Source organism: Miscanthus floridulus, chromosome 19, assembly GCF_019320115.1.
Source record: "Miscanthus floridulus cultivar M001 chromosome 19, ASM1932011v1, whole genome shotgun sequence".
NCBI lineage: Eukaryota > Viridiplantae > Streptophyta > Magnoliopsida > Poales > Poaceae > Miscanthus > Miscanthus floridulus.
The window spans coordinates 15878557-15906402 of record NC_089598.1 but is presented as its reverse complement, the minus strand read 5'-3'; the positions used below and the strand labels follow the sequence as shown (position 1 = coordinate 15906402).

The 27846-nt window shown below is 41.5% G+C and overlaps 1 protein-coding gene across 2 annotated transcripts; it reads left to right on the top strand.

The window, feature by feature from the left end:
* Positions 1-15190: 15190 nt before the first annotated feature.
* LOC136527961 (histone-lysine N-methyltransferase EZ1-like) lies at positions 15191-26645 on the top strand. Of its 2 annotated transcripts, XM_066520831.1 has the most exons (16): positions 15191-15459; positions 16738-16854; positions 16941-17269; positions 18027-18188; positions 20228-20312; positions 20433-20582; positions 20667-20714; positions 20787-20855; positions 20983-21689; positions 21939-22074; positions 22159-22379; positions 23370-23501; positions 25326-25416; positions 25760-25807; positions 25884-26012; positions 26171-26645. In XM_066520831.1, the coding sequence occupies exons 1-16, from the start codon at positions 15364-15366 to the stop codon at positions 26450-26452; spliced, it is 2802 nt and encodes a 933-aa protein (XP_066376928.1). In that variant the 5' UTR covers positions 15191-15363; the 3' UTR covers positions 26453-26645. The 2 variants fall into 2 exon arrangements, with proteins under 2 accessions (XP_066376928.1, XP_066376929.1); XM_066520832.1 differs by lacking the exons at positions 25760-25807; positions 25884-26012; positions 26171-26645 and adding an exon at positions 25520-25664.
* The last annotated feature ends 1201 nt before the right edge of the window (positions 26646-27846 follow it).

The window sequence follows — 27846 nt, the reverse complement described above, 5'->3', positions numbered from 1 at the left end:
GTAGAGTGCGGATAGTCCGACGGTGCCACCGGCGCCCTATATAGAAAAGACAGGGGTTCACAGAGTGACCGGACGCTGGTGGCGTAGTGACCGGACGCTGGGGTCCTGAGTCCGGTCAGTAGCAGCAGTGAGCATGTGTCTTGATCTTGTGACCAGATGCTGGCGCGAAGGGTGATCGGACGCTAGTAGGGTGCGTCCGGTTAGTGTTGACATACGCTGACGTGAGGCGTATAGAGGAAACATTGTGTGACCGGACGCTGGGTGTGTTCAGTCAAGCATGACCGAACATGTCTGGTCGTGAAATTTCATGTTTGGAACCTTACTAGAAACGACCGGACGCTGGGGTCCTGTGTCCAGTCACTTTCTAACTGACGCGTCCGGTCATCAGTTGACCATTGAGATCGGGCGATCGACGTTTGAAGCTGATGACACATGGCAATCATCGGGCGACCAGACGCTGGGGTCCTACGTTCGGTCAAACTGACCGGAGCATCCAGTCACCACGTGTTGTGCCTAGTGAAAGGGTACAACGGCTCTATTTCATGGGGGCTTCTATTTAAGCCCCATGGCCAGCTCAAGCTCACTCTCTTGGCCATTTGCATTGACATAGCAACCTTGTGAGCTTAGCTAAAGCCCTCCCACTCATCTCCATCATTGTTTCATCATCATTGTGAGATTAGGAGAGAATCCAAGTGTATTGCTTGAGTGATTGCATCTAGTGGCACTTGGCATTCGTGTTTCTCTATGGGAGTCACTTGTTACTCTTGGTGGTTACCGCCACCTAGACGGCTTGGAGCAGCAAGAATCAATGAGCGGAGGGTGGTGATTGTCTCTAGCTCCGATCGTGGTGATTGTGAGGGGTCTTGTGCCTTCCTCGGTGGAGAGCCAAAAGGTAACTCTAGTGGATTGCTCGTGCCATTGAGTTACCTCACTTGTGTGTAGGTTCTTGCGGTGTCCAATTGTGTGGACGAGGTTTGTGCAACACCTCTTAGCCACCGAACCACTAAGTGTTGGTTGACACGATGGGGACTAGCGTGCTGGCAAGCACGTGAACCTTGGGAGAAAAATTGATTGTCTCTTGCCCTTTGGTATTCTCTCGGTGATTGATTTAGTATTCATTTTGTAATTGGTTCACTCCTCTACATGACAGTATAATCACCATACTCACTCATTTATATTCTTGCAAATTAGTTGTGGCAAGCTCTTTAGTGTAATTGGAATTGAGAGTTTGCTTTGTTATTTTAAGTTCATCTAGTGGAGCTCTTTAGAGTATTAAGATTGAGAGCTCTTAGTGAGTAGTAACATTGCAAGTTGTGTGCCTAGTAATCATTGCAACTAGAATTATTGGATACATGGCTTGCAACCCTTGTAGAGCTAGAGCTAGTTTGCATTTCACTATTTGTTATACTAATCAAATTGCTCTAGTTGATTTGTAGATTTTTAAATAGGATATTCACCTCCCCTCTAGCCATACTAGGACCTTTCAACATCTTTCCAAGACCAATGAGCAATTCTCCTAATCTTCACATCTCTGGTGGGTCTCTTCAATCTCCAGTGCCAGCGGATGGCCATGGTTTGCATTCATTGGACCATAGTAGGCCGGTTGCCCATGGTTTGCAAGGTAGGCTAGATGACTATAGTAATCCCTCAAAGCTTCAGCTTCTATGTTGTACTTTTTGTGCAAATTACCAGGGTAGCGATTGACTTGAGCATAGCAATCTTCCCAGGTTCGATAAATCCCAAGCATGTGACCAACATGCACTACATACCATACCATGGTTGCCTATACATTTAAGTAAATTAGGCATGTGGTAAGTGGTAATAGTAACTCACTGAACTAGGGAAGCTTAAGAGTAAGAACATTGTTCGGCAATACATTATCAGTATTGCTCATGTGCAAGATGAATAACCAAATTCTTCATTGCTCTCAATAGTCATTTATACCAATTGGTTTATGAATTTTGGAGGAAGCTGAAATTGACTTATATAGTCATATCTTAATAAAATCCACTTATTCAGGTGTCATCTATCTATGTCATGTTTTACATTGCCATTAGTGTCTAAAAACTATCATTGATGCATTGGTAATCCACACACTGCTCTAATGAACAATATTTGTAGGTATGTCAATGGGGCTTTTGCTGTAAAAGGGTTGATGAACAAATAATAGAAAACCACATCTTCTAGGAAATTAAAAAATCAACTAGATGCATGTTTGGGATGCTGGTGCATGTCTGTGCCATTGAAATATATCATTTCTTCTCCCGACTGACAGAGAGGCGAGAGCACACAAATTTGTACTTGAACATCAAATACGTAGCTACAGTGATTGTATCAAGATCACACAATACATCATCATCAGTGATCATCTAAAATCTGCTAGAAAAGAAACAAACATACCCTAACAACATCATCAATGTGGGCATACACTATCAACTGTCTTAAAAAAACTATAATACACATAAGAGTGGATGTATTAGAACTAATTTTTCTTAACACAGTGTATATTTGTCACTTTCTTCTTGTCCCAACCACTCCATGTTATGCCATCTTGTGACTCAGTCACTTTACTCATCCCGTGCTCTCGAGAAAATGCATGTTAAGCCACAACGTATAGCTCCATATGTCTTTCTGCGATTTGTCAGGTGAGGCGCCGACTTCTTCTGCAAGCTACTCTATCTAGCAATTCACGAAGCCACCGAGGTCCCTGCTTTTTTCCTTTACCTGGCTTCCGAGCCTACGTGGTCTAAGGAGACCACTAATACTCACGAAAGATGGAGTTGAGATGACCATGATTATACGTGTGATGTGGGTGATACAAAAAATCAGCAATGTTACTAGCCATAGGTGGTGCAATGTAGGAACCAGGAGGGAGAAGCGCTACTATGAGGCGCTAACACCGTGGGGCATTTCATCGAACAAACAGCGGGCAGTGAGCCACGCACTCAACGTGGAGGAGGGAAAGCAGCTGTCCGTGCGCTCCTGAAGGCCTCGGCGGTGGGAGTGCTCCTAAACGTACTCACTATGAAGGAGGAGGGGCACAGCCAGCGTCATGGACGATAAACGAGGGCACGGATGGCACGGTGCTCTGGCTTGGGGTGGTGGACGGTGTGGGGCGGTGGACGGCGTGGGGCGGTGCTTCGGCGCGGGGTGGTGCTCTGGCGGCGGGGGGGGGGGGGGGGGAGGAGGGGTTGGCGTGGGGTTGAAATGAATTGGGATATTTTCTACCCACGCGTCTTTTATATAAGTAGCTCATCACTGCCGGTTCTAATTGTAAATCGATAATGATGGGGGTACATCATTGCTGGTTCTAATTGAAACCAACAGTGATGGGATACATCACTGTCGGGTCATTCCCCAAACTAGCAGTGATGTAGTTTAGCAGTTAGGTGTTAAGAATGATAACTTTTCATTTTCTTTCGAACTCATCCGACTGGCACAACGGTTAAGACCCTTCAACCAAGCCCCCGAAACTCGTGTTCGAGTCCCAGGCGGACCATTTTTTTTGTTTTTTATAAATTATTTAATTACTTTGGGAAATAGCTCATCACAGTCGCTTCTCATTATAAACCGACACTAATGAGGGCACATCACTACTGGTTCATTTCCCAAACCGGCAGTGATATGGTGTAGCAGTTTTTTTTTTGAAAAAATATAGCAATTAGGTGTTAAATAATATAACGTTTCATTTTTTCAAACTCCTCCGACTGGCTCAACGGTTAAGACCCCTCAACCTAGTGTGTTCGAGTCCTAGGCGGCCCAAATTTTTTGTTCAATTTTATAAATTATTTAATTAATTAGGGAAATAGCTCATCACTACCGGTTCTAATTGTAAACCGACAGTGATGAGGGTACATCACTGCTGGTTCATTCTCTAAACCGGCAGTGATGTTGTGTAGCAGTTTTTTTTAAAATGTAGCATTGTACTATGTTTTTTTATATACTGAATAAATAGAAGCATATGTATTCCTATGTTGAAATTGTTTGAATTTTTTTTGGCAAGCTTGTACACCCAAATTAAGACCCCACACACGATCTGATATTTTTCTGATCATTTTTTATTTATTATATTTTTCTCTGTGCCGAATAAGACAAAAGATGGTGAATTTCATCTTGGACCCAATAGATTTTGTCATCCACCTCCACAAAATTCTTATCTCTAGGGCACATTAGAGCATGTATAAAAGTTTGGCACCATTTCAGATCTTTTTGTGGATAGACTCAGTTCAACCTATAATAAAACGGTGTCGTCGTGCGGAAATTAAATTAAACCTCAGAAAGTAGCAAACCATCTCTGGAAAATTCCAAACTTGGTATTTTCTTCACACGTGGCACGTGCAAGCCTAAGAAAAAGTTTGAGACGAATATAATACCGGAATGCCTATGAACCACTGAAACCTTGATAACCTATGTGTATAGTCATGGTTCGATGAAAAGGCACATGTACCTCTGCAAAGCATGTATACTCCGCCTATGTCAAAATAGCTTAAATTTTTTTTGGCAAGCTTGTACACCCAAATTAAGACCCCACACAAGATCTGAGGTTTTTTTATCATTTTTTATTTATTATATTTTTCTCTATGCCGAATGTGACAAAAATGGTGAATTTTATCTTGGATCCAATAGATTTTGTCATCCACCTCCACAAAATTCTTATTCCTAAGGCACATTAGAGCCTGTGTAAAAGTTTGGCATCATTCCGAATTTTTTTATGGGTAGACTCAGTTCAATCTATAATTAAATGGTGTCGTCAAAATTCAATTAAACCTCAGAAAGTAGCAAACCATCTCCGGAAAATTCCAAACTTGGTGTTTCTTTCACACGTGGCACGTGCAAGCCTAAGAAAAAGTTTGAGACGGATATGACACCGGAATGTCTATGAACCACAGAAACCTTGATAACCTATATGTATAATCATGGTTCGATGAAAAAGCACATGCACCTCTGTGAAGCATGTATACTCCGCCTATGTCGAAATGGCTTGAATTTTTTTGGCAAGCTTGTACACCCAAATTAAGACCCCACACAGGATATGCGGTTTTGCTGATTATTTTTTATTTATTATATTTTTCTCTGTGCCAAATGAGACAAAATAGGGTGAATTTCATCTTGGACCCACTAGATTTTGTCATCCACATGCATAGAGAGGCTAGCTCCTGGCCGAGGGCCATTTTATAGGGGCTAGCAGTCATGGTACATTTTTATTTCTAAACTAAAGTTGTAGGGATAGGTGGGAGCAGTGTTCCAACTGTTGTGGTCAGTGAGAGCACTGTTGGCATGTGAGGAGCATCTACACATCACTGTCGATTTTAGTTTAAAAACCGACAGCGGTTTGAGCAACTGACTATGATAGAAGCTATCACTGCCGGTTTTAAAATCAAAACCGATAGTGATTTGATGTAGTAGTTTTTTTTTGAAAAATGTAGCAGTTAGGTGTTAAGTAGGATAACTTTTCATTTTCTATCGAACTCCTTTGACTGGTGCAACGGTTAAGACTCTTCAACCAAGCCCTCGAGACCCATGTTCGAGTCCCAGGCGGCCCAAATGTTTTTGTTTTTTTATAAATTATTTAATTACTTTGGGAAATAGCTCATCACTGCCGGTTCTCATTATAAACCGACAGTGATGAGGGCACATCACTGCTGGTTCATTCTCTAAATCGGCAGTGATGTGGTGTAGCAGTTTTTTTTGAAAATCTAGCAGTTAGGTGTTAAATATCATAACTTTTCATTTTCTTTCGAACTCCTCCGACTGGCTCAATGGTTAAGACACCTCAACTTAGCCCCCGAGACCCGTGTTCGAGTCCCAGGTGGCCCAAAATTTTTGTTTCAATTTTATAAATTATTAAATTAATTTTCTCTGCGCACCTTCTTTCTCTATGGCCTTCTTAGTGTTCCTCTACATCTCGGCCTGATCTAGAGACTGGAACACTACATGTATCAAATAAATGGATCACTCAACAGTTAACACACAAGCCACATGCATTCCCATTCACATCTCCAGGAGCACATACATCAATGATCAATGAAGGTTGGAGCTACTACACCTTTGCTCAATGCCTACTGTAGGCTGGGCTCCTTCAAGTATTATGAGCAGGGACTACAAACTGGTTGGGGACCAGTGGCACCGAGGAGTTGTGGATCCCTCACTACTAGTAGTAGCTCGGAAGAGAATGGTCACCCCAATGTCGTTCCATTGGAAGTCTAGACATATATATTTATATTTATATTTATATTTAGCTGGTGTTTAAATTTAGAGAGTAAAGTTTAGAAATGTTGCATCCGGTGTCAAATCGAGTGTTTGAATAGTAATAAGGTCGGTCTCAATGGTTGTTTTAAATAACTTTCATTCTCATTAATTGCTATGATACGTCAACATATTTGCTAGTCGTTAGAGTATTAACGAGGAGGAGAGAGGAGATGAGAGTTTCATCAGGATCAAACATCCTTCACGGTTATATGCATAATGATTACATAGTTAACAATAATCTAACTATCTTTACATGCATCAACAATGAGGGCCTCACTGTGATCAAGCCGTACGTAAGCAGGTTCGTCACCCTCTTGAAGGATAGGTAGGGGTACATTCGCCCCGAATGGAGGCATTTCCTGATAGCCCCTATAGTCTTCTTCGTCCGTCACTCCATCGACACCGACAATCTTTCTTTTCCCTTCTAGGACTACTTTTAGCCTTCCTTTTGTCTTGTTGTCCCTTGCATAGAAGACTTGCATAACATCTCTTGCAAGGACGAAGGGGTCGTCTCTGTATGTGGTCTTAGTGAGATCAACGGTAGCGAACCCTTCGCTGTCAGTGTTGATTTCCTCAAGCTGGACCAACTAGCAGCGAAAAAGAGCTGCCTTCAACGGACTGTAGGCTAGCTCCCATATCTCCTCTATGAAACTATAGTATGTCGCCTGCACGTTGCCGTTTTCTTCATGAGCATCAAAACGAACACCCCAATTTTGGTATGTGCTCTTTTTATCTTGTTTTTTGTGTAAAATATGAATCCATTGATCTCATATCCTTGGTACTTAAGATATGTACTCGAATGTCCCTTATCTAAGGCATCCAGTTGATTACCCAACTTTATTCCAAGCAAGCGACGTCGCAACTAGTTGACAAATTTCTCCTTATGTTTTTTATCCAGCCAAGCCTGTGACCTGCTCGGATATAGAGTTTGCAGCGATTGCCTATGCTTGTCAATGTATGGCATCACACCCTCAGCTTGCTGGAGAACAATGAACTATGCCTATCTAAAAGAAATAGGGTTGTCTACTGTAACAGATTTCTTCCTAATCGTTTCTTTGCCACGTAGTCTTCCCTCATGACGAGATTCTAGAACTCTAACCCTTTTGATGTCTAGATAATATGTGCATAACTCAATGGCCTCCTTCATTGACCATCTTTCAACCATGCCCCCTTCTGGCCTAAATATGTTCCTAACATACCTCCTAAAAACTTTTATCAATCTTTCAAAAGGGAATATCCGATGTAGGTACATTGGTCTAAGGGCTCTAATTTGGTCAACAAGATGAATGAGTAGATGCAATGAGATATCAAAGTAAGTTGGTGGGAAATGCATCTCAAGCCTAACGAGAGTTTCGGCTATGTCCCGCTGCAGATGCTCTAGTGTGGACACATCAATGACCTTTTTTGAGATCATGTTGAAGAACGAGCAAAGCTTTATGATTGGGGCACTGACCTTTGGGGGGAGGATACCACGCAGGGCAATAGGGAGCAGCTGAGTCATAATGACATGACAGTCATGGGCCTTCATAGGGCCATAGTTGAACTTGAGTCCTTATAGAACATAGTATTGATAGTCCTCTAATCATGCCCATCGGCGGGGTGCCTCATCATTGTATATTTCTTACGCTATTCGCCATGCCAGTGCAACAACTTGACTGACTTTGCACATGTAAACAGCCTACGCACCTAGGGAGCTATAGGAAAATACCAAATGACCTTTATGGGACCTCCTCTGGTCTTGGTACCCTCATCCGACGGCCATTCCTTGTACCGTGGAGCTTCACACTTGGGGCACTTGTCCAAGTCTTTGTATTTTTCTCTATGGTACAATATGCAATCATTAGAACACGCGTGGATTTTTTCAACCTCGAGGCCGATGGGGCAGATCATTTGCTTGGCCAAGTATGTCTTTTCTAGCAACTTATTTTTTTCTAGGAGCATTTTCCTTATTATACCTAACAACTGATTGAAGCGTTTATCGCTCAATCCATTTGTCGATTTGAACTCTAACAGCGTGATGTCGGCTTCCAGTTTGCTCATTGGACAATCCTTATACAATGGTGTTTTGCCATCTTATCTCATTTTCTCTAGCTTTCTCACATGTCTTTCACTAAGACATTCGATCTCTACATTACGTAGCAGCTGAGAAATATCATCGTTATCCTCGGTGTTGTCAGCTAACGTGTTTGAAAGTGCATCTAGCCCTTTAGTGGGTTTTGGATGATTGAATGACAACGTGATTAAAGGACTAACCAGTTTACTAAGTATGGACAGGTAATAGGTTATCTCACAGGTACTTAATAAAAGCCAAAATGATGTGTTGTTGTGTAAACAATCTAGTTCAAGCACAAGACAACAATACAAATGGAATTCATGCAAAGGCTTAATTATTGTGGGATTTCCATGTACTATGTGAAAGCAAGCTTGTAAGAATTAATTAATAAGACATAAGGGATTGCATATGGATTGGTCTCATATTTGAAACTTGCTAAATTGAAATGAAAAATATAACAATACATGAATGGATGATTCAACACAAGATGTGACTTGATGGCTTGAGATGGTGAAGATAGCAAGGAAAGGCTTTGAGGTACTAAGCAAGGGTGAAGGGCAAGCGATGGCTTGACAGCCGAAGAACCTAGCTAGGGTGAAAAAGGAAGTACTTGCATTTAGTTGAGGTACTAATCAAGCTATGATGGCTACGTTTATGTGGAGGATCAAATCACTATTAGTGTTTGATGGAAGTGACTTGATACATTTGGGATTATTCAAATTTGATGAATGGAATCAAGTCATGTGCTCAAGATGGCTATGCTCAAGTGAAAAGATCAAAGTTGACATGTTAGCACCCTCACTTAATGAAGATTGGAATACACGGCTTCAGTTGAAAGAGATTAACTCAAAAGGTTTAATTTCGTTATACTTCTGATTTTGAGTTAATAGGAATACCGTACTATTAAGAGAGATGCATCATGTTGATAGATAATGTTTCATAAGTGCTCAAGCCAACCCATGTGAGTTTTGAGTATTTGAGCGACAAAAGAGCTAACTTTATTTTTGCTGGTCTGGCAATACCGGACGTGTCCGGTATTTATACCGGACGTGTCCAGTATGTGCCCAGCAGTGGTAAAATTACTATTCTCAGGCTGTTTCGTCGGGAGTTCCGACGTAGGTTGTGAGTTCCGACGGTCAGGAGTTCTGATGTCTCGCACTTTAACTGACATCGGAGAGTTCACTATCCTAGTCATACCGAACGTGTTCGATATTCTACAGGACGTGTCCGATATGCACGACCAGAGGCCAACGGATAGTTTTCAAATTTGTTGAGGGTCGGGAGCTCCGACATAAGTCGGGAGTTCCGGCGGTCGGAAGTTCCGGCATGAGTCGGGAGTCCCGACACCTCACATACTTTAACTGAGTTAGATGTTTTTCAAATTTGCTGAGGGTTGGGAGTTCTAACGTGAGTCGGGAGTTCCGATGGTCGGGAGTTCCAGCATTCATCGGGAGTTCCGATGCCTCACAACTTCACTGTAACTTAGTTACCGTTAGCGCAGTGTAAGTCATACCGGACGTGTCCGGTATGCATACCGGACGTGTCCGGTATTGCAACGGCTATAAAATGGCTAGTTTTTCTAATAGGGCTATAAATACCCTTAAGCCTCCACCTTTGAAGGCTGCTGATTCTACTGATACACACGTTTTTGAGCCTTGACAACTCTCCCAACCCTCTCTTAGTGAGTGATCGATCAAATTTGTCAAATCAAATTGTGGGTTGAGTGAAATTCAAAAAGAGAGCAATCCAACCACTTGAGCACTTGTGCATATTATCAATCTCGTGATTCACATTTGTTACTCTTAGACTCTTCGGTCCTAGACAGTTCGGCGTCGCCGGAGAGCACCCGAGAGATTATGGAGTGCCTCGGAAAGTTTGTAACGGTCGATTCCGCCGCCTCGGAATCATCTAGTGGAAGAAGGAAAAGGAGTTGGAAAAGACTCCGGCTAGAGTGACCTTCGTGGTACCCTCTAGGGCTGACCTTCGCTGGGTCACCCGCAGCCCCCTCAACGGAGAGTAGGACTCGAATGAGTCCAAACTTCGATAAAACAAATATCGTGTTTCAATTTGCATTTCATTCGATATTTGTGTTGCTCTAGCTCTTGTGCAGGTTCTCTGTATATATTGTCATCTCTTGTAGGTACCTGCAGTTTGGCTCGAAGATAGAAATTGAAAGGAGCAAGTTTAGGGCTGCTTTGCAGAAATCGTGTATACCAGACACGTCCGGTATTTTTACCGGACACGTCCGGTATTGATCACTGTGCAGGCTGTTCTGCAGAACACGTGCATACCAGACACGTCCGGTATACCTACCGAACACGTCCGGTATTTCCTGCCTGTGCTGAATATATCCATTCTCTGTTCTAACTTTGTGTTGCAGGGTTGTAGCTTCTAGATATATTCTTTATACCTTGCATACTCTGTGGCTAACTTGTGAGGGGTGGTACTACTCTTTATTTGGAGTTTTCATTTTGAAAACTCTCTTTACTAATCATTTCCGCATTTAAGGGTGTTAATTTTCAGAAACGTTTATTCACCCCCCTCTAGGCGACATCCTAGGTCCTTTCAGTGTTCCTAAACACATTATTAACTGTGGCCATAGGTTCCGTGTAGACATCGGGTTCCTCATTAGCATCGTGGATGGCTACGTCAGGCATGTCCATATCATCATCGTTTTTCTACATAATATTCACACCAACCTCGTCATGCATAGTCCATATCGTATAGTTTGACATAAACCCCTGGTAATTAAGTATGATCATATAGACTTAATTTAGCGAAAGTTCATTTGATTCTTGTAATCTTTGCATGGGCAGAAGACAGGGTTCCCATTCCCAGCATAGGCGTTGGCATTGGTGATAAACTAGCTGACACCATGCATGTACCGCTTGTCCGTTCGGGACAGATGCATCCACTCTCGATCCATCTTTACAAAAAAAATACTAAGGCCGTAATTATAAAGAATTAATAAGAAATCAAGCTTCATGAACAACAATTGTAGCTCAAAAGTAATATTTTTGAAAAACATTATTGTACACTAATTATAAAAAAATTAAAATTAGCTCCGGCCCTGTAAATTGAAAACAGTAGTAAAAAACAATTATTGCACAATATTGAAGAACAACTATTCTACTCTACTTCTAAGAACTAATTATAGCATCACATACTAACAATGATGATCTTGACCACCATGAAATAATTAGCTAGGAATTTAAATGTGTTCATAGACATCAACCGTTTGGATGATGGATTCACCATAATTTGAGCCTTGCACAAATATTCAATTGGAAAAATGCTATCTAGAATGGAGAAAGAACTAGAATGAGAATCAAACAATGTAGCCATCAAAACGAAGCTAATTAAGCAACAAAATTAAAGGAGTTGATATTTGTTACTAACCTTAAAGAAAAAGATCAAGCCATTCTTCAAAATCCAAACACTAGCTTCATGGTGAAGAGCAGCCGCAACAATAGAGGAAAGGGCTTAAACGCGCGCCTCTGTTCTCGGGATGGAAGAGATGAGGAATAAGAGGACAGCTGCAGCCTTTTTGTTGTGTAGGCTTGTCACCGTCGGTTCTTGGCTAGAACCGACAGTGATAGAGCCACATCACTACCGGTTTGTGGATTGAACCGGCAGTGATAAGTGGCCGTAAAAACACTGTCGGTTCAAGCCACAAACCGACAGTGACATGGTGCTTCACTGTCGGTTTTAGCCTAGCCCCAATCATTTTCTCATTTTGATGCTTATAACCGATAATGAAGGTACATCACTGTCGGTTCTCATAAATCCGACAGTGATGATATCAGCAATGATGTGTAAATCTGGCGTAGTGATTGATCCATCCGTCGTGTGCCTACCCCTTTCTAAAAACCGCTAATTTTGTTTTACAGCTAGCATTGAACTGCACCGTCATTATTTTGGCCATATATAGAAAGATCGGGCAACCTGTGAGCCTATTTATTTTTATGAATCAATATCATTCTACATATAATCTCTTCTTTATGCACACGTGAGCTACCAACCTATACGCCTATACATATGAAGGAGAAAGGAAAAAAATATACATTATAACTGTTCAAAACTAAACGAATGATACAAAGAGAGACGTGAGCAGTAAAACAAAGCAACGCAATGGAGTCCTTTTAGCGGGAAAAGATAGTACCGTGTCAGTATTATAAATCAGAAAAAAGATAGTACCTACAAATCTATGTGGTTGAGTCTTTTTCCCCCACTGGTAACTTATATTTCTACCATGGAAAATTCAGTCTTTTATAAAGAGATGCGTATTTTCATGACATAATCTTACTCCCTCCGTTTCAAATTATAATTCGTTTGACTTTTTTTTACCATAAGTTTGACCGCTCGTGTTATTCAAAAAATTTGTGCAAACATAGTCAAATTTAAGTCATTCTTAAAGAACTTTTGTTAATAAAGCAAGTCACAAAAAAAATGATATTTAGTACAAATTATTAAATAAGACGAGTGGTCAAACTTAGGCAAAAAATGTCAAACAAACTATAATTTGGAACGGATTTAGTAGTAACCAAAGCTTCAGATTTAAAAAGATATGTAGCAAAACAATGAGTAGAAGGATGCTTTAGTGTGATGTTTCCTAGCAGGGTAGCAGAATCTCCATAAAATCTGCTCTGGCTGGCATCCTCCCTTCTTTCTGCAGTATTACCGTATTCTCCTTGTCTAGTCTCAACTTGTTTCAGTTTATTCTCTCTCACAGAATACTATTGAATCAGTCGAAATCAGCCGAAATAAGCCACGTAATGGATCAGCCGAACACCCTCTTACTGATTGAGAAAATAATGAAGTGCATGACGGAGATTTGCGCGTTGGGATGACCTAGGCGACGAGGCATGGTCCGCTATGCTGTTAGCCCGGTGTGCTCGGCCTCGATGCAGATCACGCAGGGCACGGATGAGGCCACCGATGACCGCGTGACTGAGATCGGGGACGCCACAGCCCGCGCCACCGGATCTGCCGGGCTCGGATCTTGTGGAGTGGAGGGAGGTGGTTACGGTAGAGAGGAGTGAGGCAGCAGGGTGTGTGCGGCCCGTGGGGGAATGCGAGAGCCGGGCGTCCGTGGCGGCGCAGTTGCCGCGAGCGCGGAGAGCCGTAGATCTGGCGTCGGTCCTAGTGGATCGGGGCCTGGTGGAGTTTGACCTACGTCGGAGATGATGGGCACACTAGAGCTCGCCGACGGCAACCGAGCCGCCTCCCAAGCTCTCTATACGGAATAGGTAGACGAATGGAAAGAGAGAGAAGGGAAAAAGGATGGGAGAGAGAGAGACACGGAGGAGAGGAGCTTTCGCGGGCGGGGCGACGGCGACGATAAACGAACTGCGGGACCTTGCGCTCTAGCGACGGTGGCCAGCAGGGAGGCGCGCACAACGAGCACCGTGGTGTGCGCGGCGGCGGGGAGAGAAAGAGGAGAGAGAGGGAGAGATCAAAGATGAGATGGGCATTGTGCTGGAGTTGGGGACTTGGGGTACGCCTCTGTGGTGGGGGTTTCTCCGCAAAATGTCAAGGGGATTTCTGCAAATGGTTAGGCTATCGAATTTTGCCTTCTTTACATCGAAATAAAATTTACAAGAGTGCTCGGATCATAAAATATCAAAACACGTTTACGGTTTTAAGGGGATAGATTAGACGACAAGTTGATTTTCTACAAGGTAGAGGTTTTCTTTTCAAAGTATGCAATGCCGCGTGTCTGCATGTAGATGAGCCACCAATGTTCGAATTGCTCCCGTGCGAGGAGAACTGAGTGGGTTTCAAACAACCCTGATAAAATTTACTAGAGGGCTTGGGTCATAAACAACCCTGATAAATATCTAAACACGTTTACTATTTATAAAGGGATAGGTTGGACGTCGGGTTGATTTTCTACAAGGTAGATTTTTTTTTGCAAAGTATGCAATGATGCACAATATTGTAGCTTGAAAGTACCATTTTTGGAAAACATTATTGTATACTAATTATTGAAAAATTAAAATAGGCCCCGGCTCTGTAAATTGAAAATAGTAGTAAAAAACAATTATTGCACAATATTAAAGAACAACTATTCTACTCTACTTCTAAGAACTAATTATAGCATCACATACTAACAATGATGATCTTGACCACCATGAAATAATTAGCTAGGAATTTATCAACCGTTTGGATGATGGATTCACCATAACTTGAGCCTTGCACAAATATCCAATTCGAAAAGTGTTCTCTAAAATGAAGAAAGAACTAGAATGAGCCGTCAGTGCTCGAATTGCTCTGGTGCGAGGAGAACGAGTGGGTTTCAAACAACCCTAATAAAATTTACTAGAGGGCTTGGGTCATAAAATATCAAAACACGTTTACTATTTATAAAGGGATAGGTTGGACGTCGGGTTGATTTTCTACAAGGTAGATTTTTTTTTTTTTTGCAAAGTATGCAATGATGCGTGTGCACATGTAGATCAGTAGATGAGCCACCAATGCTCCGATCGCTATGGTGCGAGGAGAACCGAGTAGGTATTAAACAACGCTGATACTTGTCCTTGGTTTTTCCTACCATAAAAGACGAGCACACTGTTTTTTCCTACCATAAATAAAAATTATAAAAATCCTAATAACCCTCACGCTCACCAACGCCATAGCCGCCGCGGCGCACCGTTTGTTATCTGACGCAGCCACGCGCGTTCCCTTTTTGCACCACGTTCCACAAGGAATCTACTAGCTACCACTGCCGCCCGTTCCCACGACATACCAGCCCCACTACTCAGTGACTATAGTTACGCTCGTATCTAGTATAACGCCCCACCACGGCAGCTGGCGCCACGAGGTTGACGACAGGTATCCGGTAGGCAGCCAGCCCCACAGGCCAGGTCAGGAGCCGCTCATTTTTTCAAAACAAAAACGCCTCCAGCCTCCTCTTACCCTCCCCCGCAGGCCGCAGCCCCGCTTCACCTCTCTCCCTCCCCTCTTCTCTCCCCCACCAAATCCTCGTTCATTTTTTTTTAATCCAAGCGACTTCGCGTGTGAGGGCGGGAGAGCGCGCGGGGCTAGGGTTTCCGCGGGCGATGGAAGCAGCGGCGGCGGCGCCGCCGGCAGTGGCGTCGTCCGCATCTGCCTCGGCTTCCGCGGGCCGGTCGCGCCCATCTACCAGCGCCGCCCAGGTTCGCCTCTCCCCTCCTGCGGTGCTGAGATTCCGCGTGCGCGGGTCGGCGTGTGGTTCGCGTCTTGGGTCGAGGGGGCAATGCAGATTGGATTTGGTGGTCGATGCGGCGGCGATCGGTCGGTTTGGAGTAATTTGAGCAGAGATCTGGCGGCGTTTGTGGGGGTGTCGAGTTGCGGGCGCCGGATTTCGATGCCGAGCTTTGCCTGACTGCTTTGTTTGTGCTGCTGCGCGTGTGCGTTCCTTTAGGGAGGTTTCTGTCTTTTGTGGCGGCGGTAGGTGGGGTTGCTACGGTGTTTTTTCTGGAGTCGACTTGGTTTCGTTTCAGGTTGTTTTCAGAGACTGGATAGTGGACTAGTCAACAGTAGACTGCATTCCATAAAAAGGTTGATGAAATCAGAATAACTACTGTACTTTCAGCTTGGAGCTGGATTCCGCATTTTTTTCTGTGAGGTTGTATCATTTTTTCCAGTGACTTGTATATTGAATCCAGGGAATGTAGCTTGGCAAGCTACATCCCTGCTTCGGATTGTTTTGCTTCTGAACTCCGAAGAGCTGGCCTATATTTTATGGACTTATTCCATTTTTCACATAGAAGGGAATTCTGGGAGTGCAACCATCGTATACCGTGTGGAGATACCACAATCAGCGCAATAAGGAACACTATAAAAGAAGTTGTTGTCATGTTCTTAAACGGTATTCAGTTCTCTATGGTAGTATCTTACTCATAGCAGAATGTGGAACTAAGGAAGTAATTTTTGCACAATATTTCATGTAAACAGTGCTCACATAAGATGATGTGAATGTGGATAACAGCTGACCTTATACAAGAATGAAGTTAGTTATGTTTAACTGTTATATGTAAACCTTTGGTCTGGAATCAAAACATTCTTGGACTCAAGGGGGAGTATATTTTTAAATGTCATTGTCTAAGTTTTGCTCATCTGTTGAATGAATCAAATCACTATGATAGAGGTTTATGTGTATGTATTCCCTTAAAGTACTTGTTTTCTATGCAGTGTATTTGTTTTTTCCTAGCCTAATTTGCGTCTTGCTTGTGCAAAACGGTTAAAAAGTATGTTAGAATTGAGTATCCATTTTTCTGTTGCGAGTTATTTTTATTAAGAATGTTGGAGCTGTGTGCATAGAGAACCAATTGTTGGGTTCTGGTATTGATATTGATTTTGACCCAGAGCTGTTTGCCATTCAATCATATTAGCTGGCATGTGGGTTTGTACTATGCCTGCTGTGACAAATTTACTGCTTATGCTTTTCTTAGGACACCACTATTACAGCTGTGCAAGCTGGAGAAGAAAATGCTGCCTCCCCCTATGTTTTATCTGTTATTGACTCGTTAAAAAAGAGGATTACCGCAGATCGTTTGACTTACATTAAGGTCTGAAGTTACATATTTTGTCCTTTTTCAGAATATTTGTACCCCATATTTATGTTGCTAATTTTCTTCTTTTGATCCCTTGCCAGAATAGGATAGGGGAGAATAAGATTAATCTCAGCAGCTATACACAGAGGACTTACAGTTTATCAAAAAATAGGCAAATTAATACATTAAAGGGTACTGATTTAGCATCAAATTTGCTCACAAAAAGGCAAGATGATGCGCTATGCACCCTGCATAGTTATGATATTATTCCGGTTGACAAAGATGATGGCAATTTTCAAGATGAAAGTCCTTTCTCCTCATCGAATGCTATTTTTGGTGGAAATCTTGGTCCCAAGAATGCTATTAGACCAATTAAATTACCAGAAGTGCCAAAGCTTCCGCCTTATACAACATGGATATTTTTGGACAGGTCAGTTTATAATCATAGGCTTTTCTTGACATCCCAAACCCTGCATATGCTATCTAGGTACTGACAATAGAATGTGTCATATACATGTTATAACACATTTAGCACATGCAAGATTTTGTGTTCAATCTTTATTTGGATTTTTCTAGTGACCCTTTGGTACCATTTTTTTAATTGTCAAACCTGTCCCTTTGCTAATTGTATTTTATTACAAGAAATTTGGTGGAAACATATTTTTGCACTAATGTTTCATAAGATTCATTTCTAAAACTTTGTCAGTTTTAACCAAGTTCATAGTAAAATGCACCAACATCAAATAGTTTCTATGAACTGGAAAAGCTTGGTTGGAGTTAGAGAAAAACTTGTCTAGTGCATTTATTTGGTATTGTAGATGTTAATATATTTTTCTATAAACTTGGTTAAAGTTAGAGAAATTTGACTTGGGACAAAACTAAAAGGACCTACTTTTGAGGACAGAGGGATTAGTATGTTACAGTATTTTGAACTGATACTGTTGTGTTTGTGTTGTTGCCAGATTATGAAAATGTAATATTTAACAGTAGTATGATTTTGGGGTATTTATGAAATAGTGTGCTACAATATTTGATGGTAGACGGGAGTATACTAAGTGCTAAAATAGTTGTTATCCCTTGGCTGAAAAATAAATGCAAACATGTATGCAAGAGGCATCAGTTCGTTTTGTGGTACTTCACAAGATTAAGGTATCTTGAGATGTAAGGGTTTCTGGGGTTTCATGCAGGAACCAGAGGATGACAGAAGACCAATCTGTACTTGGTCGACGGAGGATTTACTATGATACCAGTTGTGGCGAAGCTCTAATTTGCAGCGATAGTGAAGATGAGGCCATTGAGGATGAGGAGGAAAAAAAGGAATTTAAACATTCTGAAGATTGCATTATTCGGTATGGAAGCCTGAGTTATTGCTTTTTCTTTTGCATTGGTGTGTATGGTGTTTAAGTTATGCACTAATTTGTGATTGATGGATGTGATGATTTTTACAAATACAATTTATTGAAGGAATACAATTGCACTCAACTTTCTTTAATGTGAAAGTTACACATTTCTTTTTGAGAAGGAATAGGTTACGTACACTGCTGCTATATCATTGAAGTATGATAAGTTGTAAATCATCAGAAAACATTTGCTCGTTCAAAAGTATGGTGCCTCCAAGCTATCACGTGGAGTTTGAACTCAATTACACATTTGTAGCCAGTGGCGGACCCAGGATTTGCTCATGACTAGGCCTCTACGTAGCAGTGAAAGTGGTGATAGTATGATACATTTCAAAATTTTTGTACCACAAAAGTAAAAAAGGTTAATACTTGTTTTTGTTTCTTTTCTATCGTTTCGGTTACTTCTCAGGGCGCTGGAAATAAATAAGCTTAAATACCCAAGGAAAAGAAGAAGAAGAAACTATTAAAGGAGGCAAACACGAAGTGTAGGGTGAACTAATGTCGCTAACTGCAACATATACTCCTAGCTTCAAGATTATGGGCTCTAAAAGGCTAGAACTATTGGTATAAGTTGGCCAGCGACTCAGGCCTGGGCCCTAGGGGCCTGGGACCCATGTCCGTCCCTGTTTGTAGCAATGTATCTACAAATAATTTGTAATTTCAACATAAGAAATCTAGTTTGTGGGCAACTGAAAGAAAAGCACATCTACATATGCCATATTTGATTTTGTATAGGGTCTTTGAATTTTTCCCTGTACATAAAAAATTACATGAAGTACATAATGATAGTCTAAGTATTGTACTCCCCCCAATAAAAAATAAGTTGTGTTTCAGGGTTGTCTTAAGCCTGTTCATAAATTTGGTTGCATGTTACTTGTGTTGAGTTTGGATATTTGAAAAATGATACAAATAAATTTGTTTCAATAGGTAGTTTCATAAAAGTGCACTTCTGCTATATCTTATACATATATAACAAAAAACACTAATCAAAGTTTGTGTTTAGAATAGCTTATTGATGTCCAAAACATCACCTATTTGAGGGAACATAGTCTTTTTTACCATGTACTATATACCCCATTCGAGTAAGACTAAAAATCTTGTGATTTGTACATTGTGGCCATAAGTGCCTTGGTTTTCCAACTAACTAGGGAAAAGAAGCCATCCATCGAGAGGATGGCTGAGGGAGTACCATACTGTTCATATGTTCGCCCACTTTTCGAAGAGAACTTCACTAGGTTTAAATAGCCAATCATTTAGTTTCCTCTTATTGCATTTGAGGACTCCAATAGCTGATAAAATACTATACTACTTTTGCGGCATTACTCTGCTGACTGAAATTTGTTTTCCCTGTTTTTTACTTGCTATCGTTTCATTATTTGAAGTGCCTTTAGAATACATGTTTTTGCTTTTTTTTTTGGTTACCAAAGTTGATAGAGACTGAAGATTAGGGATGAAAACTGGACGGGTATTTTCTGATATCCGTCCATCCGAAAGGGGTTCAAATGCTAAATGGATAATCCGTATCTGAATCTGGATATTCAATTTCCGTGACTTATCCAAATCCAGATATTCAAAGTCAAATATTTTATACGTATACGGGATGGGTATCAATATCTGCTACTTTCCATATCCGAGGAAAAAACAACTACCCATATTCATATCCTTACATATCCATTCCTATCTGATCTGTTTTCATCCCTAGTGAAGATCAGCATTTTGCTTATCCTAGAATTACCTGTCATAATCATGTCAAGGATTATGTTATTTTCTTAAATATTTTCTGTTGTAGTTTGTGCATGGTGTTTATGGTTGATATATTAATTCTGATGTTAGGCTATATTTTGGCAGCAGACTTTGTTCTATTATATAAAATATTAAATTTGTGTCTTCACTGGTAGGATAGATCATCGATTATGAACTATGTGTTCTGCTTGTTTCCACTTGATCAGTGATATCATTTAATGGTCTACTCTTTTGTACTTTGTTAGGATGACAATTCAAGAATGTGGCATGTCTGATGCTGTACTGCAAACGCTAGCTCGATACATGGAGCGGGCTACTGATGACATAAAGGCTAGTTCTCTTTTGTTTCCATATGACTCATTAATGTCGTGTATGAGAAAGGTGTATTTGGCCCCCTTTTCCATTTCATCTACCGGATCTGACGTAAAAAAATGACATCCTTTTTTACAGGCCAGGTATGAAATCCTGCATGGTGAGAAAACTAAGGATTCTTGCAAGAAAGGGACTGAGCATAATGCCAAAGTGGAAGATTTGTACCGTGACAAAGATTTGGATGCAGCATTGGATTCCTTTGACAATCTCTTCTGTCGACGATGTCTAGTACGCCTGACTCTTAACTTTCAGATATTCTTTTCTAGGACCTGTGTGCTGACGGACATTTCTGCTCATTGGTGATGCTGATAGGTGTTTGATTGCAAGCTACACGGGTGTTCTCAAGATTTAGTATTTCCTGTAAGTTTTCACAAGTTGAAAGTGTTATTTCTAAAATTGTGTGTTTACTTGATTTGCGTCTTCTTTGTACAGACAGAAAAACAGACAGCTTGGAGTGGCGTTGATGATGGTGTACCCTGTGGTATTCATTGCTATAAACTGGTTCGTATTTTGTTGCGAATGACATCAAATAGTTGTTTTTGTGGTGTGACAATTTAGCCTTCTGAACTTTGAAGCATGAGCTTACGATTTTGCTTTGGTACTTGTTTTGTTAACAACATTTTTTCAGGCCTCTGAACCAGATTCTGTAACTGGAGTTGATCACATGCTTATTGATGTTGAGGAGCCAGCTCACTCATCAGACAATGTGATGAACCAGCCAGGCCCAAATAGGAAAAAGAACGGCTCCAGTGGAAGGAAAACTAAATCTCAACAAAGTGAAAGCTCTTCAACTGCAAGGGTTATCTCAGAAAGCAGTGACTCAGAAGTACATCCAATAAGCAATAAATCTCCACAACACTCCCCTAGTCCCTCAAAAGTTAAAATTGGGCCGAAAGGTGGAATCAGAAAGATTACCAATAGACGAATTGCCAAGAGAATTCTCATGAGTGTGAAGAAAGGACAAAGGGAAATGGCATCATCTGATTCTAATTCTGTTAGTGGATCTTCTTTGGCAAGGGACATGAAGCTTAGATCTGATACACGAAATGGAAATAAGGAATTAATTGTATCCTCACAACAGAGTTCTCCAAGCACAAGAATTTCCAAAAAGAAGAGTACACCTCAAATTGGGAATAACTCAGCTTCTGCTGAAGTTCATAATGATTCAACAGAAGAAGCAAATAACCGTCATTCAGCGACAGATGGATACGATAGTTCAAGGAAAGAAGAATTCGTCGATGAGAATATATGCAAGCAGGAGGGTTACTTGAGATCCTGGAAGGCAATTGAGCAGGGACTTCTGGTGAAAGGATTAGAGATTTTTGGAAGGAACAGGTTGGGTCTTTCTCCTAATATCAAACTCCAGATAGCTCATAGTGATCAGAATGGTGTTCCTTGTGCAAGGAACTTAGGAATTTTGTTTCCCTTAATCTCCAAATTTCTTGAAATTCATCTTCTCTTTACCTTGTGACACCACATAAACATATCGGAGATCTTTCTACTGTAATTGTAAAAAAAACAATTTAATCTTGGTTTACCTAAACTCAATAGTTACACGGAACCCATGGTTTGCCTTTCACACAGTTGTTTAATTGCTCGGAACCTTCTTGCTGGAATGAAGACATGCAGAGATGTTTTTCAGTATATGAATTATATTGAAAACAGCAGTGCATCTGGAGCTCTTAGTGGTGTCGATTCTCTTGTTAAAGGATATATTAAGGTTGGATTCACTGCGACCATTATTTGTTGATACTTACGTTCAAGCCGGTAACTTAATTTGGTGTTGTCCATGTTGATGTCCCAGGGTACTGAGTTGCGCACAAGGTCAAGGTATTTTAGAAGGCGAGGTAAAGTCCGTCGTTTGAAGTACACCTGGAAATCTGCAGGTTACCATTTCATAAGGAAAAGGATTACCGAAAGGAAGGATCAGCCTTGTCGACAATATAATCCTTGTGGTTGTCAATCTGCATGTGGAAAGCAGTGTCCATGTCTTACAAATGGGACATGCTGTGAGAAATACTGCGGGTGAGTTACCTGTTTTCCTTTGCGTCAGCTTATTAGCATGCATAAATTTGGTTGTCAATCTGCATGTGGAATGCAGTGTCCATGTCTTACAAATGGGACATGCTGTGAGAAATACTGTGGGTGAGTTGCCGGTTTTCCTTTGCATCAGCTTATTAGTATGCATAAATTTTTATGTACAGCATATTCTTTATACATTTTGTATCTCATTTTGAATAACTAATACATTTTTTTTGTACTAAAGAGGGGCAGTGGAGACCTTAAGGGTCACCAATTTGCAACCCTATGCAGCATTATCTATCATGGTTTTACCTACCTTTTGCTGATATCAGAAATGTTTTATCTGTTCTGCCAGATAGTTGCCCTTTGTTTAGAATACGAACTTTTCTATGTTAGTCTTGTTGCAGGCAGACTCAATAAATCAGGAATGGTTGCCCTTCTGGTTATTAAAGGTGTTGGTTAGGGGGAAAATTGTAGTATAGACAGTTATAGATTCACTCTGGTTTTCTATGCTGTTGCAACACTGTGGTAAATGAAAATCAATTCTTTTCTGGTGCTGCTTTTTGAGTTGCTATCTTGTCATGGCCCTTTTCATCTAGAAACATTTGTATTCAAATATACTGTGGCGATGTTTGGATTGTTGCTTGAACCATACCACCTAGTTTTTGGTGTTAGACCATGCCCAAGTGTGCCTGTTTGGATTGATGCCAATCTTTGGCTTGCCCACATTGACGCTGGTTCACATAGTCAGTTCACATAATCTTTGGCCTGCGTAATCCTGTGCCATTTGTTTGGCTAGCCCTGTTGGCAGGGCAGACACAGGCATGATCCAAACAATCTACTTTGCTGACTGTTTCTTAGTTTAAGCATTTTTTATTCTTGATTGGGAAGGAAATTAGTATGTGGCAACATTTCACCACCATCCTGCTGTTGTAATTTTGTGATTCATCATGTTCTTTTTGTGAAAGCTTATCCCTTCCCTTATGCATTCAGGTGTCCAAAAATTTGCAAGAACCGTTTTCGAGGATGTCACTGTGCAAAGAGTCAGTGTCGCAGCCGCCAATGTCCATGTTTTGCTGCTGACAGGGAATGCGATCCGGATGTTTGCAGAAACTGCTGGGTTGGGTATGTATTTTAAAATCTGAGTCATGGCCATCATTTACAGTGACACCTCCAAATTATGTGTTCTCCAATCACACCCTGGTCGTTTACCACCTCTTAAAAAAATTATATGTTCCTTATATTTCACCACCAAAGGTTTTGAGACTAAGTAGTTGTATGAAGTAAAACTGTAGTTGTAGACTTGTATTGCAATTTTCATTGTTTGGATTTCTATACCTTTGAAGTATGGTAGATGTAACTTCATCTATTCTTAGGAACATTGATCACCAAGAAGTGCATTGTGATTCTCTTTGTTTATGTTGTACTATCTCAATTTACTAAAATCTGCATATTGAGTCTTAACAAGTCGATTATATTTAAGATGATCAAGTTAATAGTATTGGTTGTCAGTTATCATAATAATTTGGAATTATCTTGCCATGCCTTATGCTAAATACTGAACTAAATGTTAATTTGTGCCTTTGCAGTTTTGAACTGGGCTGAAACATGCCTAGTTTCCCATTTAACAGCTATGAACTCTGGGGTTAAATATTACACAATACTAGGCTGTATGTAATTTTGTTGGAATATATCCAATTTATACAGGATGATTTACAAAATGTAGGCTTTAGTATCAACATTCTGCTGACATGCATAGGCAATCGTCTCGTTTATTTTGAACTAGGCTTTACGACTTCAGGAATTTTTCTAATTTAAGTTTTCTATGTGTCGACCAAAAAATTGAAGATTTTTCAATTTTTTCATGACATGCAGTCGAGTAGAAGGCAAAGAAAGATTGAACAAATTTATCATTATCAAAAACTAGTTATAAAAAAAGTTACGACTTCAGGAATTTTCCTAATTTAAGTTTTCTATGTGTCGACCTTCATGACATGCAGTTGAGTAGAAGGCAAAGAAAGATTGAACAAATTTATCATTATAAAAAACTAGTTATAAAAAAAGTTTTGGTTGTAAGACATAATCTGCTGCTCCCCCAATCTCTCCTTTGTTTGGCTGCTGCAGAATAAGATTGGTAGCTTGTATGATTGGCAGCTAGTCTGCCTGCCGTCCTCTTGCAGGTGCTGTAGCAAAATGGCAGCAAGCCATCTAGTCAAATTTGTACATGTAGTGGGGAACGAGCCGTAGCTCGAGTGGCAACGCTGCCGGTGATGCAGCGGCCGGTCGTGGGTTCGAGCTCTGCTCGACCCACGATTTCCCACCGGGGTTTTTCCCCATTTTCAACAGCGCCTCTCTCGCGTGGAACTACAAAGGGATTGCGGCGCGCCCGTCGCCTACGGAGCCTTGAACGGTTTCGGTGATCTCCTTAAGGACGCGAACTTGGAATCTAGGTGTAGTTGTAGGATCTGTTTGTGTACGTGTGTGTGGGGTGTGGTGTTGGTGTGTCGTTCATGAACAGATACTACAGTTGTACCTAGATGAGAGGCGAAAAAAAAAATTGTACATGTAGTGGGCTGCTACCAGCCATGTCCTAGAGGACATAGGAGTAGTACACTTTGTACCTTATATGGTACTTGTAGTATGTACATATACTACACCAAAAGGCAATGGAAGTTAGTTCAGTTGCCACATTCAGAAGCAGAGCTTCGGCCAGGGCTGGTGCTTGTACTGTGTTGTGTGCGTGTGCTGTTCTCACCCCTTCTTCTACCTCTAGCCATAGTGAATGAGTGTGCTGGTAAGCTAGTTGCTTACCTGTGCAGGGATCCCAGGGACCAACATTGGTCAAATGGTTCCTCATTAGTCATTAGAGCTGATTTAAATCCATAATTCTTTTCTTCTTTTCTAGAATAAATCATCAGTACAAGTCCACTTATATTTTCCAACTTACAGGTGTGGTGATGGTACATTGGGAGTTCCAAACCAGAGAGGAGATAATTATGAATGCAGGAACATGAAACTGCTTCTTAAACAACAACAAAGGGTAAAAAGCATGTTGCTAATCCAGTGAAGATGATAATTGATTTATCTATATCTATCCTTTAATTTCATTTTTCAAGAAAAAAGAACTGCACATCCTTTTACAGGAGATTCTCAAGTCTAGCTTTCTTTAAACTTCATCTCGTACATTGTTATTGTGGATGTACAAGTGATTTGAGTGCAAAGGTCTAAATCCATCTGAGTTTATGAAGGAATGAACATATGTTGTGGTGCACTGAGGCAACATGTCCCAGTAAAATATTCTTACATTTTACTTTAGAATTTGCTCTTTTTGAAAAATATTTCATCAAAGGTCTTTACTTAGTCATGACTCATGATATTCTTAGGTCTTACTTGGAAGATCAGATGTCTCTGGCTGGGGAGCATTCCTCAAGGTAAAACTATACATCTGTTCTTTTCCGTTCCTACTTCCCTTTATGATGTCTTATCTGTCTTTTCGTAAACCTTCAGAATAGTGTTAGCAAACATGAATATCTTGGTGAGTACACTGGGGAACTAATCTCACACAAAGAAGCAGATAAGCGTGGAAAGATATACGATCGTGAGAACTCATCATTTCTTTTCAACCTGAACAATGAGGTAGGGGTGCAAGATTATCCTCTGCAAGCATTCAGTTATTATGCTTGGCTGACCACCTGATGGGACCAGCATTGTATTGTGCCTTTGTGTTAACTGATGGGACCAGCATTGCATTGTCCACCGTCTGCCACATGCTGACTTGTACTGTTTGGATGCAGTATGTTCTTGACGCATACAGAATGGGTGACAAGCTGAAATTTGCCAACCATGCCCCTGACCCGAATTGCTATGCCAAGGTTATCATGGTAGCTGGTGATCATAGAGTGGGCATATTCGCCAAAGAAAGAATCCTCGCTGGCGAAGAGTTATTCTATGATTACCGCTATGAGCCTGACAGAGCCCCTGCTTGGGCCCGGAAGCCTGAGGCTTCGGGAGGAAAGGATGATGGGCAACCGTCCAATGGGCGTGCAAAGAAGCTCGCCCAAAACACCAGAGGCTGAATCTGATTCAGATTCTTTCATTGTTGGGCCACAAATTTGGCAGCCATTCAACCAAGATAGGAACCTGTCATTCATAGGCCCCAATTTATTTGAACTTGTCATTGTAACTCGAATGTTTCGTGTACTTGAATTCTCCATGGCAGCTGGTCCTGCCATCCGTACAATTAGCTGGCGGGCGACTGATCTGATGTAAGATGAGCCTGATACGTGTGTGTGTGTGTGTTTTTTTTGGGGGGGGGGGGGGGGGGGGGGGGGGGGGGGCGTTTCTGAAGCAACTAATCAAAATGCTGCTCCTGTTTTTGTTGCCGCAAAAGTAGCATGTTAAGCTAGGTTTAGTGCAATTTATTGGCTAGTTGTGCCAGGAGGGTTGCATTAAAGTAGGCTTGGAGTACAAAATGCCGTCCCTAATGCCTAATCTGTACTCTTACCCAAAAGTAATTATGCCATGAGTTCATAGCCCTGTTTGGAACTTTTTTTCACCGTGCAAAGCTCATCCACCGTGAGAATGAACGAGGAGTCTGATTTCTCGTACCGTGGCTTAGCTGTTGCACCACGCGGTCGTAGAACACGTATCCTCTTTGCAGAAAATGATGTGTATTATATTATACTTGCATTATGATCACATGACTGTTAGCACACCTTTCCTGATTAGTTCACAGAACAACTTGATTCCAATACAAATTAGAGTACACGACCTCAGGGGAGGAGGTTTGGAACTAGCAGAGCAATCTGGATGGAGGAACAGAGAACTGGGGAAGGACGACAACCCTAGACCTAGGGGAGGCTCGAGGTGGAAGAGGAGTGCCAAGGTAGTAGAAGAATAGGAGACGAACTTTGTTCCTTTCTGATTTTGAATGCCTCCCTTACTGATGTTTCTCCTCTTGTACGGAGTAGTCGCTAAGACTTGTTGCATGGGCGACTCGGTCGTGGCCCATACGAGAGGCAGCCCTATACGAAAACCTGGGGGATCTCTTGTCTTGAGTTGGGTTGCAAAGATAGCCATTGTTAATGGAATGCCTAGCGCTGAACGTCCGGACAGGACTTCGCGTCCGGATGTGGCTCCGACACCAGCGCCGCTCCCTCATCCGCATCTCGCCCCATGCCCTACGTCCCTCCCCAGCACCCGCACCCGCATCCGTCTAAGGACTCGCGCCCTCGTGCCCACCCGACGCCCCGCACGGAGAAACCCACATGGGTTGACCCACGACTGCGCCCCAGCAGCAGCGACAGCCGCCGGTCACGCCGTGCAACACCTCGATCTACTTTTGCAACATCCAAATAAAACCAAACCTTTGCGACATACATCTAAAACGGATGAAACATTTGGAATATAGAGTTGAAACACCATTGCAACATCCCGATCTACCTTTGAAACATCTAGATGCAACACTGGC

Bases quoted from the DNA above. Each gene is read 5' to 3' on its own strand.
- LOC136527961 (XM_066520831.1), top strand. From the start codon at position 15,364: ATGGAAGCAGCGGCGGCGGCGCCGCCGGCAGTGGCGTCGTCCGCATCT. The intron at 21,690-21,938 runs GTTGGGTCTTTC...CCTTTCACACAG, and splicing joins GAGATTTTTGGAAGGAACAG to TTGTTTAATTGCTCGGAACC. The intron at 22,075-22,158 runs GTTGGATTCACT...TTGATGTCCCAG, and splicing joins TTGTTAAAGGATATATTAAG to GGTACTGAGTTGCGCACAAG.